Source organism: Solanum lycopersicum, chromosome 7 (assembly GCF_036512215.1).
Source record: "Solanum lycopersicum chromosome 7, SLM_r2.1".
NCBI lineage: Eukaryota > Viridiplantae > Streptophyta > Magnoliopsida > Solanales > Solanaceae > Solanum > Solanum lycopersicum.
The window spans coordinates 65,539,642-65,559,218 of NC_090806.1; the positions used below are offsets into that span (position 1 = coordinate 65,539,642).

The 19,577-nt window shown below is 32.6% G+C and overlaps 4 protein-coding genes across 5 annotated transcripts; 3 read left to right on the plus strand and 1 right to left on the minus strand.

Moving 5' to 3' along the window:
• The first annotated feature begins 1,776 nt into the window (after nt 1-1,776).
• Nucleotides 1,777-3,107, plus strand: MKS1e (methylketone synthase Ie). Of its 2 annotated transcripts, XM_019214632.3 has the most exons (4): nt 1,777-1,987; nt 2,116-2,438; nt 2,514-2,645; nt 2,724-3,099. In XM_019214632.3, exons 2-4 carry the CDS (start codon nt 2,154-2,156, stop codon nt 3,006-3,008), a joined length of 702 nt encoding a protein of 233 aa, XP_019070177.1. In that variant the 5' UTR covers nt 1,777-1,987; nt 2,116-2,153; the 3' UTR covers nt 3,009-3,099. The 2 variants fall into 2 exon arrangements, with proteins under 2 accessions (XP_019070177.1, NP_001307243.1); NM_001320314.1 differs by having other exon boundaries at nt 1,779-2,438; nt 2,724-3,107.
• A 5,759-nt stretch (nt 3,108-8,866) lies between these two features.
• MKS1d (methylketone synthase Id) lies at nt 8,867-10,027 on the plus strand. Its single transcript, NM_001321192.1, has 3 exons — nt 8,867-9,377; nt 9,445-9,576; nt 9,654-10,027. The coding sequence occupies exons 1-3, from the start codon at nt 9,000-9,002 to the stop codon at nt 9,936-9,938; spliced, it is 795 nt and encodes a 264-aa protein (NP_001308121.1). The 5' UTR covers nt 8,867-8,999; the 3' UTR covers nt 9,939-10,027.
• Nucleotides 10,028-13,317: 3,290 nt separating this feature from the next.
• Nucleotides 13,318-14,319, plus strand: LOC138337561 (methylesterase 2-like). Its single transcript, XM_069287484.1, has 3 exons — nt 13,318-13,596; nt 13,700-13,738; nt 14,302-14,319. Exons 1-3 carry the CDS (start codon nt 13,318-13,320, stop codon nt 14,317-14,319), a joined length of 336 nt encoding a protein of 111 aa, XP_069143585.1.
• A 15-nt stretch (nt 14,320-14,334) lies between these two features.
• LOC101250032 (protein DOWNY MILDEW RESISTANCE 6) lies at nt 14,335-16,159 on the minus strand. The gene is made up of 4 exons (XM_004243246.5): nt 15,777-16,159; nt 15,444-15,691; nt 15,055-15,379; nt 14,335-14,775 (listed from the first exon to the last, which is right to left on the minus strand). The coding sequence occupies exons 1-4, from the start codon at nt 16,041-16,043 to the stop codon at nt 14,527-14,529; spliced, it is 1,089 nt and encodes a 362-aa protein (XP_004243294.4). The 5' UTR covers nt 16,044-16,159; the 3' UTR covers nt 14,335-14,526.
• Between the last annotated feature and the right edge of the window lie 3,418 nt (nt 16,160-19,577).

Here is a 19,577-nt window from a genome sequence, read left to right on the forward strand (position 1 = left end):
CAAGAAAATGAAATTAACAATATTGCATCTTAATTTAAGTTCTTTTGTTTTCAAAAGTTATTAATTAGAATAAAATGGAGATTAGTTGATATTGTCCACGAGTAAGAATGATTGCACTATTTAATTAAACTCATCACTTCCAATAATTAATCTTAATCAAATTTTAATGCATACCATATCCTGAGAAAAAAAAAGTCAATATCTTTTCTTCTGATTATTTTCAATGGTGTTTTTGCTTTTTTTTTAAAAATAAATTTATCACTAGACAGTGTCTAGCGGCATTTTATTAAACATAAAAGAATATCAATGGAATAAGTAGAGGCAAGGAGGATTAGGCCTAACCTTACTAAATCTAATGAAATACTTAATTTCTGCTACCTAACAAGCATGAAGAAAATAATAGATAGAGAGAACTAAATATTTTCAGATCACCACGGAGTTTGTAATACATTCCATGATGATATTACAAATGAGGATGCTTAAATAATATAAAAATATGTCAATCCAGAAGAAAGTTGAGTTATCAGCCTCAAATTTTCTATTTCAAAAGCACATAAATTAAAAAAGATTAATTGATCATTAAAAGTAACTTGAAGTATTTTTCTTTTGTCTTCTTCTTCAAATCTATCCAACAAGACTTGATAATTCATACTTTCTTTATGGATTTTGTTGAATCTTCTTGAACCTATTGATACTGTCAGATGGTTCTGCTTTGCCCATCGCATCTGTAGGTGCCTTGGAACAAAATTTTACCATTCCAACTATGTTGCCTTCTATGTGCCTTTTTTTTGTTGCTTCTACTTCTTTATTGCCTAGGTGATATATCTCCTTCTCTAGCCACTTTGTCAAAGCATATATCTAACATATTGTCTTCCTCATCTTCATAAAGAGAATCCTCACCCCAATCAATTGGCTATGGTGTTTTAATTTATTTTAATGCTTCATTATATTTTTTGGTATCATATATTAATATGTTGACTATGGTGTTTTAATTTATTTTAATGCTTCATTTTATTTTTTGGTATCATATATTGATATGTGAAAATGTTGCATGTCTAAAGCAAAATAAATTCTTTCATTTATTTCGAACTTAATTTATAGAAGATTATTTTCAAATCCTACTAATATACCGCACGGTTAAGTTATCTAGTTCAACATAATGATGAGAATGTAACTATAATCTCTTCATTTACTAAAAAATAATTTTATGTATCACAAAATTTTTGAACTGAGAGCATTAAAGTAATATTGTATTGCTTCACTTCTAAATTACTCGGTTCACCTACATACTTAATGTAATAGATATGGAATCACATGGTAGAACGGTCTTATAATGAAATAATTTTTGCAACTTGTCAACTTTTTTACATTTTGATATATCATCGTTTCAATTTTGAGCTTGGAGCTTCACGGACACACATTCAATATAGAATAAGACCACACTATTTATGTAAGTGAGTAATTCCTTTTTGCTGTGAATATAAAAATAAAATTGGACAAAAGAATTAGACTTAAATGTATCTAAATTGAATTAAAAGATATAATGAAATAAAATGAAAAGTTGGAGGTTATATGAGTTGTAAGGGAAATAAAAGACCACCTTATGCCTTACAATAATAGGCATTGGTGCATTACATGTCACCAATTATGTCAGTGCAAAATGCAACATCAAAAAATACTTTAGGATAAGTTACTTTAATAAAAAGTAATTACATTAAAATACTCATATCCCTGGCTCAAGATAAAGTTTGCACGTGATTTCACAAAGATAAAGTTGTTAGCAATTGTATTCTCACAAATATTTTCCTTTTTCTACTTCATCAAATTAAGTATTTGCTACTATAAAAGGAAGAATTGTCAGAGAATACAAGACCAAATCAGCAGTCAAATAGTTTGTCTTCGTGTTTTGTTGGTTTAATAGAGGAAAAATTCTGAAATAGTTTCTTAAAATGGTGTCTAGCACAATTCAAGCATTGCTCATACTTAGGTATGAATATATGATAATTATATAATTGTTGTTATTATATATACTCATATTGCCACCAACAAATATAAAAATGGACAAAATTATTGAGTCTAAAGCTAAGAAGCACTTTGTCCTTGTTCATACCCTAGGCCATGGAGCCTGGTCCTGGTACAAGATTGTTGCATTGATGAGATGTTCAGGACATAATGTCACAGCTCTAGACTTGGGTGGTTCAGGAATCAATGCGAAACAGGCTCTCGAAATCCCAAATTTTTCTGATTACTTGAGTCCGCTAATGGAGTTCATGACTTCACTTTCTACTGATGAAAAAATAGTTCTTGTAGGCCATAGCCTTGGTGGACTCGCCATCTCTAAAGCCATGGAAACCTATCCTGAAAAGATTTCTGTTGCTGTATTTCTTAGTGGTGTAATGCCTGGTCCAAATATCAATGCATCAATCGTCTACACTCAGGTAAACATCGATTTTCCATATTTGTTTACATTTTTTGCATATTTGAAACTAAATTTATAAGATACTTCATCATAGACAATCAATGCAATAATACGTGAGCTTGATAATCGGGTTACATACCACAACGGACCTGAGAATCCTCCAACGACTCTCATCCTAGGTCCCAAGTTCTTGGAAACTAATGCTTACCATCTGAGCCCAATTGAGGTAAGCAAATCATAATAGTACTGTTACTGAAATTAATAACAAAATTTGGAACTGATTTAAATTGGGGTTTTTCCCTAGGATTTGGTGCTGGCCACTACATTAGTAAGGCCATTTTATTTATACAGTGCGGAAGATGTTTCTAAGGAGATAGTAGTTTCAAGCAAAAAATATGGATTAGTTAAGCGAGTATTCATTGTTGCTGCTGAAAATGAAGCTCTGAAGAAGGAATTTTTCCAAATGATGATTGAAAAGAATCCACCAGATGAAATAGAAGTGATCGAGGGGTCTGACCACGCGACCATGATGTCTAAGCCCCAACAGCTTTATGATACTCTTCTCAGCATTGCCAACAAGTATACCTGAGACCTTCCAATTTGATGTTTCAATTATTTCCTTTACATTGTAATTTCAGTGTTCGGAATTAGCATCAATAAATAAACTTTATTTGCTGAAATTACTGAATTCTTTAGTTCAATTTGATTAAATCTCATCAATGGGAAGAGGATACATATGTTAATGTTGATAACTTAAGCTTTTAGATAAAATGATCACAAAATATAACATTGCTTACACAAGACATAGTAGCATCATGTGAAATGCATGTGGTAGGTTGTACTTTGGCAAACCAAGAAGCTAAAACACAAGCATAACCTTCTCAATCACCACAACAAAACAACTTTTTAAGGTTTATAAATATGCACATTAACAAACAGTGTTGAAGTCTTTATCGATATTATCTTTCTACAAACAGTGTTGAAGTCTTTATCGATATTATCTTTCTACAAGCAGTGTTGAAGTCTTTATCCATCGACTATTCGTCTCATTACACTGTATCAAACTACTAAAATCGTCATAATTTTTTACTAGAAACTCAAATTATTTTGAAATTGGTTGCGTTGGAAAGAAGGATTAAATACTTCCAATTTTATAGGTTAAGGTCCACGTAAATCTTTATATTCTAAGAGATATGGTCATTTTAAGTTGACCTATGTATAATCTTACGTTCAAAATTAATCGGTAATAAAACTTTCAACTCAATTTTGTGCTAGGGGATTCTACTGACCTTAATTCACCTCTAAATCTATTCTCACGCTAAAAATTGACCTTAACACCTAATTATAATTCAAGAATCACCCGACATAATCGTATACATAAATAAAAAATGTTCAGATCTTAACTTAGAAAGTTTTTGGGAGTACCATATTTCTTGAATGATGTCAACCGTCACAGGTCTAATATTGATATCAATGACTTAGGTTTAATTAATTAAGAGCTATAAAAATAATTTATGTAGAGTGAAATAGAAAATTAATTGAGGGCTATAACAATAATCAATGGTGGCTATTTTCAAATTGGCTACAATTGCAATACAAAATTAGGCTATACATAAGCCAACAACAAAAAGGACTAACACTGCTCTACTTAATTGTACAATATGTTAATTACGTGAGAAGTACTATTTATATTAATCCACATTTATCTTTATTTTACGTTATCAAAATTCATGAATCAATTCTTATAGTGTTAGGGGAAGCATATTTATAGGAAAATGATTTAACTATCATCTGTATTTTCCTAAATTATTTCTTGAATGATTGTCAACGATCACATGTCTAATATTGATATCAATGACTTAGGTTTAATTTACTGAGGGCTATAATAATAATTCATGTAGAGTGGAGAAATAAACAATTAATTGAGGGCTATAATAATAATTCATGTAGAGTGGAGAAATAAACAATTAATTGAGGGCTATAACAATAATCAATGGTGACTATTTTACAAAGAAATTGACTACAACTGCAATTCAAAATTAGGTTATATAAGCCAACAACAAAAAAGACTAACACTGCAATACATAATTGTACAATATGTTGTTTAAGTTGTACTATTTACATTTTATCCATATTTATCTTTATTTTACCTTATCATCTTTATTTCCCCAAATTATTTCTTGAATGAGTGGCAACTGTCACGTGTCTAATATTGATATTAATGACTTAGATTTAATTAATTGAGGGCTATAAAAATAACTTATGTAGAGTGGGAAAACAGGTAATTTATTGAGGGCTATAACAATAATTAGGGGTGGATATTTTCCAAAGATATTGGCTAACTTGAAACATATAAATTGTGCTTTTTCACCCTAAATTTAAGCATCCAAACTCATCCAATGCCTATACTACAATTAACCTTTTCACCACACACACGCACAACACATACACACGCACGCACGCACGTGCGCGCGCACACATATTTTCTTTTGAGGCCAAATGAGCTTATATGACAGTAATTTGAAAATATGTTAATTTGTTCAGTTGGAATTTGTCATGATCCCTGATTGTCTGTTATGCCTTCCTCTTTAGGTGTACGACTTTCTTACAATAACATATAATGTTTATGTTAGGGACCAAATACAAATTGAAAAACAAATTAAAAAAGCTAGAGTGGCATTTAACTGTTCCATTAGAGTCATTTCTTTTTTATGGGTTTAGATGAAAACTTTTCCCTTGAATACTATTTGTTACAATCCGAATCTACACCTTGAACGTGGCCGGCACTCGAGAATTATTATTGGTCCTCAAGCAAACCTTCATCCGGGTTGACTACAAGTGGAAGACTGACTCAAACATACAAAAGCTTAAAGACTAAACTAAATTTAGTAATCTCAACTTTAAAATAATCTGAACAATACTCAATAGATAACTCAGATTTTGTAAAAACAATTCAAAAGGAAGATACATTTTGATACTCAATTTTGTATATGTATGAAGCCTCTACTATTATATAAGGATATCGGGACAAGACCCACGACATCTCAAAATTACTAACTGTAAGATAAAGATGAAGTTTTCCCCAATGTAAGAAAGCTCACCAAAGCCCACTAGAATATCCTATGACCTCAACGAAATACCTGCTGATGATCCTAAATACCTTTATTTGTATCATGAAACGACGCTGGCCAAATGACAAGATACATGGAACGTAAGAGCATGTAAGGAGAGATTCTGATGTATAAACATAAGCTTGAAGTAATGGAAAAGAAACATACTTAACTCTTCTTAACTCACTCAACTTACAACCCAACTCAACTAAAGAAACATAGTTCAACTCAACTCTGAGAAAATAGGGCTCAACTGGATGATAAAATATTGGTTGTTCTAGTTGTGTCCCAGCTTCATACTGGGGACAAAACACCACCACAACATATCCAAAATACTATTGATTCGATCAACACATAAACCAACATATGGTGCACAACTTCAAGCCAATTCTTCTACTAGGCCTATATCCAAAACTGAGTTGAAACCAATTAAATTCATTCATGGAGAGCCAACCATCGAATTCACATGGATGAAGTTAATGAATTTACATAGAGGAAGGACTACATCAAGCCGTTATTCTCAAATTTTCTTTCGGAAAACTAGATTTACATAAATTGCGCAAGGTTTTTTCAGAGTAATTCGATATTTAAGGTCATTGTAACATTGGACAACTTGAGTTTTGTCATAAATTGATCATGTTTGATTTATATGAAGACTCAAGTTTTGTCTTGCATCAAATTCAATGGTGAAGAGTTTCTATTTAGAACGTCTCTTTGGACTATATGGTTCAATCCTTAGGAAGAATATCGAAATCATTGACATGGATATCTTTTCCAGATCAGCCACCAAGTTTATTTGCAAAAAAAATCACTTTTATCAATTGCTTCAGACGTTGGAAAATCAGTTGTTGTAGATAAAGCCACTCAGGTACGTACCAGGCCAAGTACTTCTAGATCTACTAGATAAGCATCCAAAAAAATAAAGTTATTCTTCGTGGACAAAGATTCAGGGCAAAGTTATTCAGCATTATCAAGAGTTTGTTTATGATAATCTCCCATTGTATGCACTATAAACAACAAGGGCATGATGAAAATAGTTGTCGTGTGTTTCTCAACAAAGTCGGTGCTAAAAATCAAAATGATGCAACAGATAAACGTACGAATGTGAAAACAATATCAAGGTGATGAAAGGGAGATTATAAATGCTAAATTTCAAAGCAAAACCAATAAAGAAGAAGAACAACAGTTGGTCTCTGATGATAATTCTAGTGAAGGAAGAGATTCTGGAAATAATTTGGGGGTTGTCAGGGATGCTACTATTGATCGAGCTGTTGTAAATAGTTTTGAAGAAGCTACAATTTTTATCTACTAAATTTGGAAGTACTTTAGGCAATCCCAACCTGTCACAAGTGTACTTTAACATACACAAAATTTTGCCTAGTTTGACAAAGACATTAACAATTTGAGTCTTGTTTCTCAAGAATTGAACAAGAATAGAGAGCATGTTGATCAAAAAGTTGTTTTGACACATGAAAATGAGTTCATTTCTACTGAGGGGATAACTGGTAAAGAAATCAGTTCAAATACACCTATCATGGTTGTATCGAATTCAGAGAAAGCTAAAAATGGTTTGAATGTTTCTAAAGAAAAACGAAAGGAAACGAGTGCTTCTAAATGGGCAGATTTAGTCGAGGAAGAGGTAAACTTTATTTCACCTCCTATGAGTAAGTTAAGCCCTCAAGCACTCGAATTTGTTCCTACAAGAAGTTAAGCCCTCAAGCACTCGAATTTGTTCCTACAAGTAAGGCAAATATCTATGACAACGACCGTTGATAGCTTTAAAAAGAGTTTGACCATAAAAACCAAATATATTGGAGTATTGGTTGAGAGTCATGATCCAAAAGTTATAGTTTCAGGAATTAGTCCAACTGCAAGTTATGATCTTGACTTGGGAACAAACATGTCCGATGGGTATGACGAGGAAGAGATGTTGAGCATATGCTTTGTTTGGGTGGCGAAGGAAGGGGATATCTCATCAAGACAACAAAGAAGTGGAAGCAACAATTTTTTTAAAAAAAAAAAGTACATGGAAGGCAACACAGTTGGGATGGTAAGGTGACTCAAAAATTTGTTCCAAGACACCTACCAATGCGACTAACATAGAAGAATATGACAGTGTCAACAACTTTAACAAGATCCAATAAATCCAAGAAGAATTGATGAACTATCAAGTGTTTTTTAGTTCATACATGTATAAATTGAAGTTTGAGGCTAATAACTCAATCTTATTCTTTACTTTTAGATTCTTGCATGACTTAAAAGTATCTTCATTTGTAATATCATTATAGAAAATACTATAAACTCTATTATGATCATCAAATACCTAGTTTTCGCTAGCTCTTTTTTTCTTCATGCTTGTTAAGTAATAGAGTTTTATTATTGCAATAGGATCGGTGGTCTAGCCTCCCTTACTTGTACTCTTTAATAAAAATTTCTTAGTTTAAAAAAAACTTTATAATCAATATAAAGACATTTTGATACGTAATCATTTCAATTTTGAGCGTGGGGCTTCACGTACACGTATAATAATAGCTCTTATGTGACTTTAGTAGTTTATCCACAATATAACACTTCTCATCTTTTCTTACACACTTTTTCTCGTATCTAATAAAGATTAAGACCACACTATTTATATAGGTAAATTAGATAAATGACTTAAATGTTACATAAATTACAAAATATAATAAGGTAAAAAAATACATGAAATGAAAAATGGGAGGCCATAGGAGTTGTAAGGAAAATAAAAGACCACTTTATACCCCACAATAATAGGCATCATGTGGTCATCATCGTCGATGAAAATGCAACACAATGCAACATTCAAAAACACTCATACTTTGGATCATTGTTATCCATTATATTGTATTGTATCGTTATTATATTTATAACGTTTGTTTTGATTGTTCCTTAAATTGTATTGTATTGTATTGTTAAATTTCATTGTTACGTAACAATGAAAATCCCTATTTTATGAAACACCCAATTTGGTGTGTTCCCATTGTTACTTAACTTTTTTTTCCAATTATATATTTACATAATATTTCAAAATACTACTTTACCCTTTATCTTAATTATTTAAATCTAATCAAACCTCCTACCCTAGAATAATTAAGAATATTTTAGTAAATTTATAAATTGCAATACAGTATGATACGATCAAATCAAACAATTAAAATGTTATTAAACAAAAACAATCTATACAGTCTAGTCAAACATTGTATCTACCATACAATACAATACAATAGAGTAATTCGATAAAATTAGCACACGTATTCTCACAAATGTTTTCCTTTTCCACTACAAAAAATTCAGTATTTGCTACTATAAAAAGGAAGAGAAGAATTCTCAAAGAATTTACTCATCAGCCAAATAGTTTGTTTTCCTGTCTTGTGGTAATTATATTTTGTTGTACATGTTACTTTTGTAGAGAAGACTTGTTCAGTTCTAAGGAAGCATTTTACATAGTTGATATGGAGAAAAGCGCGTCTAAAGTTAAGAAACACTTTGTGCTTGTTCATACGCTAGGCCATGGAGCCTGGTCCTGGTACAAAATTGTAGCACTCATAAGATGTTCAGGACATAATGTCACAGCTCTAGACTTGGGTGGTTCAGGAATCAACCCGAAACAGGCCCTCGAAATTCCAAAATTTTCTGATTACTTGAGTCCGCTAATGGAGTTCATGACTTCACTTCCTGTTGATGAAAAAATAGTTCTTGTTGGCCATAGCGTTGGTGGACTCGCCATTTCTAAAGCCATGGAAACCTTCCCTGAAAAGATTTCTGTTGCTGTATTTCTTAGTGGTGTAATGCCTGGTCCAAATATTAGTGCATCAATCGTCTATACTGAGGTAAACATCGATTTTCCATATTTGTTTACATATTTGAAATTAAATTTGTAGATATACTTTACTATAGGCAATCAATGCAATAATACGTGAACTTGATAATCGGGTTACATACCACAACGGATCTGAGAATCCTCCAACGACCTTCAACCTAGGTCCCAAGTTCTTGGAAACTAATGCTTACCATCTGAGCCCAATTGAGGTAAGCAAATCATAATAGTACTGTTACTGAAATTAATAACAAAATTTGGAACTGATTTAAATTGGAGTTTTCCCTAGGATTTGGCGCTGGCTACTACACTAGTAAGGCCATTTTATTTATACAGTGCGGAAGATGTTTCTAAAGAGATAGTACTTTCAAGCAAAAAATATGGATCAGTTAAGAGAGTGTTCATCTTTGCTGCTAAAAATGAAGTTGTGAAGAAGGAATTTTTCCAAACGATGATTGAAAAGAATCCACCAAATGAAATAGAAGTAATCGAGGGGTCTGACCATGCGACCATGACGTCTAAGCCCCAACAGCTTTATACTACTCTTCTCAACATTGCCAACAAGTATACCTGAGCCCTTTCAATTTGATATTTCAATCATTTTCTTTACATTATAATTTCAGTGTTCGAAATTAGCATCAATAAATAACCTCTTATTTCCTGAAATTACTGAATTCTTAGTTCAATTTGATTGAATCTCATCAATCGGAAGAGCATACAAATGTTAATACTGATAACTTAGACTTCTAGATGAAATAATCATAAAGTTAAACACTGCTTACACAAGATGATAGTAGCATCAAGTGGAGGTTGTACTTTGGCAAACCAAGAAGCTAAAACACAAGCTTAGCCTTCTCAATCACTACAACAAAAACAACTTTTAAGGTTTATAAATATTCACATTAACAAAAAGTGGTAAAGTCTTTAACGACATTATCTCCCTACAAGGATTGACATTATCTCTCTACAAGGATTGACGTATCATCAAAATTAATGATCTATATATTGTTGTTCATAGTCTCATGCAGGGCCCTCTTCCCTCTCTTAGTAGTGCTTTGTTGGGCTCTAATATAGTCTTTGTAAACAATGGGTCAATACTTGCTTTCGCTCTTTTCTTTGATAAGTGGGATTTCAGGCTGAACTATTGCGTCCATTTTTGGGCCGTGACCAACTGCTATAGATATCCGAGCCTCCTCCACATTAACTATTGCTCGATGCTCTACGCTCTTGTATTTCCCATTGCTCAATACCTGAGATATAATTCACTCAATTTGTCTAAATATATAAGTGGGCTTGCAGGCTGATTTACCTTGACATTTTTGACATATAGTGATGTCATGGATGACATCAATAGGATGAATTTATTCCTATAAATATGTAGCTCTTAATTCATTTTCATATCATCCTCTCACTTGCCTTCTCACCTTTTAAGGCATTTGTGTTCTCTCTCAATGTAATATTTCACTTGTATTCTTTGTAGAATGAAATAAATATTAGTGCAGTTGTTCTTTAGTGGACGTAGGATCATTTTGATCCGAATCACGTTAAATATTATTGTTCTTCCTTGTTCTTTAATTACACGTTTCCGCTAACATAAGAGGAGTTGCTCAGGTGGTAATTATTATATGACATTATTGTGTATGCAATATTAATTTCGTGTGTTTGCGTAAACAATATCAATTTCATGTATCTGAAATTAATTTCATCGTATCTATCTGATATCAAATACTATGATTCAGCATGATGATAGTTAATTTACTTGTAGGTAGGAGAATTATCTGGCCAAAGGTGGTACCTTTGTGATAGTGCCTGAGAAAGTCCCTCCAATGGAGGTTATGCTTTTGGTTGTGTTCAAGCTTGTTCCATATCTTACATTTTCTTAATCATATCTCATTTTCTCTTCCTATGGCAAGTTGAAAAACTCTTCTATGACTTTAAGCATTTCATCCATGATAGAGGTTTTTATGCCATAATAAGTCACCCGTAAAATTTGCAACTAGTAAATATTTATCTTTTAAAAAGATTTTGATTAAATAATTTTAATCATATATAAATACGTAAGGATTTTCATATACATACTTGGACCCAAGATACATTTTCTAAACCATAAGTATTAAAGTCAGGTCCATCCTGACTGCTCTATGTTATATTGTCCACGCTTCAGAGGTATAGTTCTGAGATGCATGGATGTTTATTCTCCCACATTGGTTGTGGATGATTGTTCGATCTCCTTATATGATCTTGGACTATCCTCCCCTCAGTATTAATGAACAAGTACATTTAGCTTAAAATTGAAAATATAATGCAAGAAAGAGTTGAGAAAGTTAAAGTTACTGTTGTGCGGAATTCGAGATAATACGAGAAAATATAAACGCGAAAAACAAGACAACAGATTTACGTGGTTCACCAATAAATTGGCTACGTCCACGGGGAAGAGAGGGAGCAGTTTTATTATGGAGAGGCAAAAACAGAATACAGAATAGGGTTTGCCATAGCGTCTATATATAGTGCTAAGCTGCGCTCTAACAACGTCCTTTCTGTTGTAACGGGTCCGATTCAAGGCATTCAACAGTTACCCTAAAGAATCCCCAATGAGCGACATGTATAGTTGATAGTCTTTGTTCATCAGATCCATTGAGTCCACTCATATCTATAACTGGAATCGAACCATCAATCGCCATCAATGGGCTTTCACCTTCTGGAATTGGCAAAACAAACTCCAAAGGCACCATTTTCCATGTCCTTCGAATTGTCAACTAAGTACTCAACATCTTTTTTGTAATCAATTTCACTAGTAATATTATTAGTCAAATTGTTTGTGGAGATTGAGGGAGAAGGAGATGAAGTAATTAGAGCCATTACTTGGCTGTTGGATGAGATGGGGCTTTATTTTTTGTGTTTTTGATCAAGTTTTTCTTTGCCACGCATTGTTGGTCTTTAGAACAATAGGCCTTGTGGCATTGTACATGCATATTAAGCCAAAATCTTGGAACCTAGCTAACAGAAGTGATGCTCTGAATTTTTTTTATCAAGTAAGTAATTATTTAAATCAATTTATCAAAATAATATATTTCTTAAATTTTTTACAGAACTAGTATAAATGTATTTTGAGTAGCGTTTTAGGCTAAATATTTTATTAAAAAAACATTGACGCTAACGGCGTTAAATAAGGAAACGTTATTGGTGGTAACGTTTTAAGCATCAAAACATTACTGTCTAATACGTTTTATAATTTGTTACTCGAAAGCACGTCTTGTAGCTAAAACATTAAGTTTCTTTAAAATTTAGGCATAGTCTTTAGTTTACTTTTTACATTTCTTGTTAATGTATCAGTTACTTTTTAACTGTTCAAAAGTTTTAGTTGTGTTAGTATTCTTTCAATTAGTCGTTGTAAGGTAACTTCAATTCAAGATAGCAACAATATTGCACGACATATATTTTTTCCATTCTTGTCCCTTTTGAATAAGCTATGTTTGTGGGCATTACCATGTTCTATTGATTTTTTCTTGTGAAAATCAAGTGAACAAAAAAGGATAAAACAAATGAATAAGAATGATGATTTTTCTTTTAATTTTTCGTTTAGTATTCGATAAATTATAGTGATAGATTTATCACCTCAAATTAATACCCTAGCGAGAGAAATTACTCTCGAGTTAGAAAACAAACATTATACATATCGAGAATACTAAGAATAAAGAGAACCAATATACAAATGAATATTTTTAATGACAAAGCCTTTGCCAATAAGGCAATAAACATTATATCTTTTAGCAAAAAGTATAGGAATTCAAATGTATGTACAAAATCAAAGTCAATAAACTCCACTTTATAAAGTATTTCACATATGCTAAGAAGCACCCTGTGCTTGTTCATACGCTAGGCATGGAGCCTGGTCCTGGTACAAAATTATAAGATCTTCAGGACATAATGTCACAGCTCTTGACTTGGAGTTCATGACTTCACTTCCTGCTGATGAAAAAATAGTTCTTGTTTGCAATAGCATTGGTGGACTCTCCATTTCTAAATCCATGGAAACCTTCCCTGGAAAGATTGCTGTTGCTGTATTTCTTAGTGGTCCAAATATCAGTGCATCTTCATTTCATGTCCGAGTTCGTCATTGTCTTACCTGCTTTCCTGCAGCCTACTTAAGCCCGGAGGAGAATGCTTGTTGTCAGCTTCTATTCTCTATTCCTATCCGAGTCAATCTTTCAGAGAAAACCTACCCTTCCACGGTACCCACCTTCAAACAAACTTATACTAATGAAAATGAAATAAATATGTCAATCTTGATCTCGCCTAACTCAGTGTACTCTTGAGCCTTTTACATTCTGGCAGTTCATGGATAGTATAAACATTAGGCTCGTCTACACTGAGGTACCATCAATTTTCCATATTCTCAACTCTAATATGTTATGTTTGTTTTGAAATTTTACATATTTGAAACTAAATTTACATATATATACTTCATTATAGAATAATACCTGAGAATCCTCCAACTACTGTCATCCTAGGTCCCAAATTCTTGGAAACTAATGCTTGCCATCTGAGCTCAACTGAGGTAAGCAAATCATAATAGTACTATTACTGAAAATAATAACCAATTTGGAACTGATTTAAATTGGGGTTTTCCCTAGGATTTTGTGCTGGCCAATACATATTTATACAGTGCAGAGATAGTATTCAATCAAAATATATGGATTAGTTAAGCGAGTGTTCATTGTTGCTGCTGAAAATGTATCTCTGAAGAAGGAATTTTTTGCAAATAATGATTGAAAAGAATCCACCAGATGAAATGGAAGTGATCTAGGGGTCTGACCACACGACCATGATGTCTAAGCCCCAACAGCTTTATACTACTCTTCTTAGCATTGTCAACAAGTACATCTCAGACCTTTCGATTTGATATTTCAATCATTTTCTTTCGATTGTAATTTCAGCGTTTGGAATTAGCATAAAAAAATTAAACAACCTTTATTTCCTGAAATTACTTGATTTTTTAGTTCAATTTGATTCATCAATGGGAAGAGGATACATAAGTTAATACTGATAACTTAAACTTCTAGATGAAATAATCACAAAGTTTAACTACTATGCACATTAACAAACAGTGCTAATATTTTTACCGACATTATCTCTCTGCAAGGATTGACATATCCTCAAAATTAATTGTTGTTCAGAATCTCATCCAAGGTAACCTTCCCTCTCTTAGTAGTGCTTTGTTGGGCTCTAACATAGTCCTTGTAAACAATGGGTCGATACTTGCTTTCACTCTTCTCTTTGATAAGTGGGCTTGCAGGCTGAACTATTGTGTTCATTTTTGGGCCATGACCCACTGCTATAGAGATCCGAGCCGCCTCCGCATTGACTACAACTCGATGCTCTGCGCTCTTGTACTTGCCATTACTCAATATCTGGAGAATATAATTCACTCAGTTTGTCTAATTTTGACTTAGCTCATCTTAATTGGTTCAAGCTAAGTAACCTAAAAAATGACTTTTGGAGGTGAGTGAACTTGAACTTGAACTTTTGACCCTACTTGCCCTATGCTCAATGAGACAAGCGGGGTCAAGAGCTCAAGTTTATTCATCGATCGGGTGTATTTTTAAACCGTCTTAGCTAATATATAATCCTTTAATATCAAAGTATATTATAAGTTAAAGTGAAAGGAAAAATAATGATGTGAGACAAACCTCCAAAAAATCTCCTAGATTGACAACAAAAGTGCCAGGGACATGGTGGACAGAGTACCATGTTTGATTGTGTTTAATTTGCAAGCCTGGAATGCCACTGTCCATTAAAATAGTGAGAGCACCCATATCTGAATGGGGAGCAAGTCCCAATGTCTTGTTTGGCTCAGGACATGTTGGATAATAATTTGCAACCATCATTTGAGTCCCTTCATCTCCAAGTGATTTCTCTATGTAATCTGGATCAAGCCCTAATCCTTGTGATATTGCACCAAATATTTTCATCGCAAGTTGCCAAACTTCCTTTAAGTACTCCTTTGTAACGTGCCTATACAAAATGATTGCAATATCAATTATATAAATGTATCTGATCATATCATCAAATAACTTACTTGTATGTGGGAGGATTATCTGGCCAAAAGTGATAGCTTTGTGGAACTAGACCACCATAGTGCCTGAAAAAGTCCCTCCAATGAAGGGCATACTTTCCGGTAGCGTTGAAGCTTGTTCCATATATGACTGAATCCATCACATTTTCTGAACAATATCTCATTTTGTCTTCTAATGGGAGATTGAAAAACTCTTGTATCACTTTTAGCATTTCATCCATGATAGAGCTCTTTATACCATGATTAGTCACCTGTAGAATATTTTAATGTGCATATGCTAGTGTATTATTATTTTTATAAAAGAGAAAGAGTAGAGTTGGGAAATTAATTACGTACCCTAAAGAATCCCCATTCAGCACAAGCAGAAGAAATGGCATGTATAGTTGATAGTCTTTGTTCATCAGGTCCATAGAGTCCACTCAAATCTATAACTGGAATTGAACCATCAATCGCCATCGATGGCTTTTCACCTTCTGGAATTGGCAAAACAAGCTGGGAAGGCACCATTTTCATCTTCTTAGAATTGTCAACTAAGTACTTTGCACCTTTTTTGTAATCAATTTCCATAGTAGGAAAAGGAGAAGAAGTAACTATTAGAGCCATTAACTTGGTTGTTGGATGAGATGGGGCTTTATTGATCAAGTTTTTCGGAAGAAACGATGCTCTTTCACTACTTTCTCTTTGCCAAGCGTTACGTTGTTGGTCTTTGGAGCAATAGGCCTAGTGGCATTGTACATGCACATTAAGCCAAAAATGTTTGGAACCTAGCTAACAGAAAAAGATGCTCTTTGAACGGGGTTTGACTCAATTTTTTGAAGTCATTTAAAAATGAGAATTTTTAGCCCAGCCTCATTTAGTCTGTTCGCCTAGTAGGCCCGATTGGCAAGCCTCAAAGGTCATTCCGCGGGCTGTGTATTTTAAAAGTACTTATTATATATATTTTTTAAAGGAAAAATAACTTAAATACACAACTATAAGTTTAGTATTCTCTAATTTTCCCTTCTTTTTTTAAATATTACATAATTCTCTTTTTTTTTAAATTTTAGTAGAAGATTAGAGATACATAGCCTTCTCTCTCCTATAACACACACTTCCCCAATATCATGCCTATTTTTTCTCCACTAAAACACTCAATCTTCTGAATCACTTTTTGAATTTTCAATTATTAATTTTAATTAAAAACGTTTCACAACATTTAATATGAAATTTTGAATTTCAAAATTCAAAAAGTTTGAAATTTCGACCATTGTTCTCTGGTTCTTCTTCTTCTTACTCCATCATCCGTCTATAGTTCTTCTTCTTCTTCTTAATCCATCATCTGTTCTTATTTTCTTCTTTTTTTTCTTCTTGTTCATTGTTATATCACATCAGCCGTCTCTAAGTCTTCTTTTTCTTCTTACTCCATCATCCGTTCTTCTTTTCATTTTTTTTGTTTTTGTTCATTGTTTTATTACATCATATTAATGGATCATTTTACTAATAGAAGGATTTATGATTCGGACGATGAAAATTGGAAACAAAATAGAAAAAAGTCTTTGCATGATCCTATGAATGTTCGGAAGGATTCAAACAAAGATTTTGGCGAATAATCTAAATTAAAGGTTGACAAAATACACCAAAAAAAGGAGAAAAGAAGCAGCAACCATTGTTGTTGAAATTAGTAAAAATTTTAGTAAAGGAATTCCATATGTATCATGAATTTTTGAAAATTGTTATCATGTATCACACAATAAGTTTAATACATAAGTACTCAATGTGTTATAGTGTGTTAGTTGATGCATTGGTTCATGAATTAGATGTGTATCATATGATTTCCTATGTATCAAGAGTTTTTGAAAATTGTTATCATGTATCAGTCAATAAGTTTAATAATTGCGCCATCAAGTGTGTTTGTTGATACATATCGACTCAGTGTGTTATAGTGTCGATGCATTGATACATGGATTTGATGCGTATCATATGATTTTCTATGTATCACGAGTTTTTGAAAATTGTTATCATGTATCAGTCAATAAGTTTAATAACTGGATGTTCATAAAAATGTCTTCAAACTAGATGATATAATCTTGATTTTTCAAAATTTGAAATTGTTATTTAATTACGTGCTGAATTAATGCTTATTAATGAATTGTTACCGTAATTTAAGATAATTTAGATAACAAATTTAAATGTTCCGTTTTTTTCCCCTTTTAGTCTTAACAGTTTTAAGTTACTGTGTATCATTTACCATGTATCACAACATACTAATGTATCACGCCACAACAATTTTAAGGGATTATTAGTAAATACTAAATTTATTGGGACAGAATGTAATTATTGTATTACACTATGGGATTCCTTAAATTTATACTTTTTTAAACCCATTTAAAAACGAGACTTTTTAGCTCAACCTCATTTAGTCTGTTGGCCTCGTATGCCCAATTCGCAAGCCTCAAAGGTCATCCCACAGGCTGTGTATTTTAAAAATACTTATTATATATATTTTTTAAATAGTGTTTTACTTGTTTAGGTTCTGTAAATATATATTTTTAAAATATCAATATAAAATAATACTATATTTTCTACATATCTTTTATTTGTTAGGATCACTAGTCCACTAAATCCTTTTTATGGGAAAATTAGGAAAGTGGTCAACAATTATAACATAATTATTTAAACATCTATAATTTAGAAATATTAATAAAATTGTCAAAATGTGAATATTTTACAAAATTTATTATGTATTCTAATTTAGTTCCTATTTTACCTCACCTTAATTAAAGTTTTCCAACTCATTTTCACACATGTGTTGTTTTTTTTTAAAAAAAAAAAAGTATTTCTCTCTCACTAATTTTCCTCTTCCAATTATTTTTCACCTTTCAACTCCCACTTCTGTCTTCGTTTCTTTCCGGATTTTGTTTTCTTCATAAATTGAAAAAATATATATCTTTAGAGATATTCACAAAAATTCACTAGATTAAGGTATGCATTTTTATCCAATTTTTAGGTTTGTTTATTGTGGGAATGTATGCACCCACCAATCAGTCAAGGACCAGGTTCCTTGACTCAGCAAGAATAGTATATGTATATTGATTAGATAATTGTATATTATACATATGCAATATAATTTATGTATGACAAGTGAGATTGGGAAAGGGAAACGAGATTGACTTAGACTAAACAACAACAATGTTGCCCACTAAACCACCACCCTCTGGACGATTTAGATTTTGACTAAGCAACAACAATGTTGCCCACTAAATCACCAAACTCTAGATGACTTAGACTTCTAGAAACCGAAACAAGATCTGAATCCTTTATAGATTAGGATCAGATTTACAACGTAAGCACATAGACACAAAGTTGTAAATACAACAAGACTCTTTAACACTCCATCTGGTCCTTTGTTGATATGAGCAGCGTTCTTCTTTGAAGATGACCTTCACTTTTCAAGCTTATGAATTTTCACAGAAAAAATCCAAGTATAATTTGCAAAATCTTGAATTTGTGTTTGTTGAAAAGAGATAATATAAATCACCACAAATTCGTTGAGATCATCTCATTGGCTGAAAGCCTGCTGTTGGAGAATTTGTGCACCTACCACATCAGAGGTGACAACTTTTTTGACAACTATCTTGTCACCTTTTCGAGTCTAGCAGGGACCAGGTCCCTTGCAAACTTCTTTGTGAGTTCTTGAAAAGTTTTGTTGGCTGACTTCCTTCTTTGGATAAATGAATTTAATTGTTGTTTGTCATGTTGACTAAGTCAACCATAAAGAGTTATTGACCGTAACAAACAAATGTGTCCATTCTAATTGGTGTGGTATGCTGAAGCCTCACCAACCTCTGACACGACAATTTTACAGTTGTACCCCATTATGCACTTGATGGAGCGAACTCTGCATGGGACTAGGTTCCTGCGTTTGTGAGATATTGAAATATACAATCCCATTCACTCTTAATATTGGTGTAGGACACTGCCTTTTTCACCTACCACCTGCCATGACAGCTTTACAGTTGTACCCTATTTGTATCTGGACGAGAGCACTCTGTTAGGGATCAGGTCTCCGCATTTGTGAGGATCATCAAAACACCTAGAATATAACATATAATCATTTTTTTATTTGTTTAAATCGTTCAGAATTTTTGTTTAACCAAT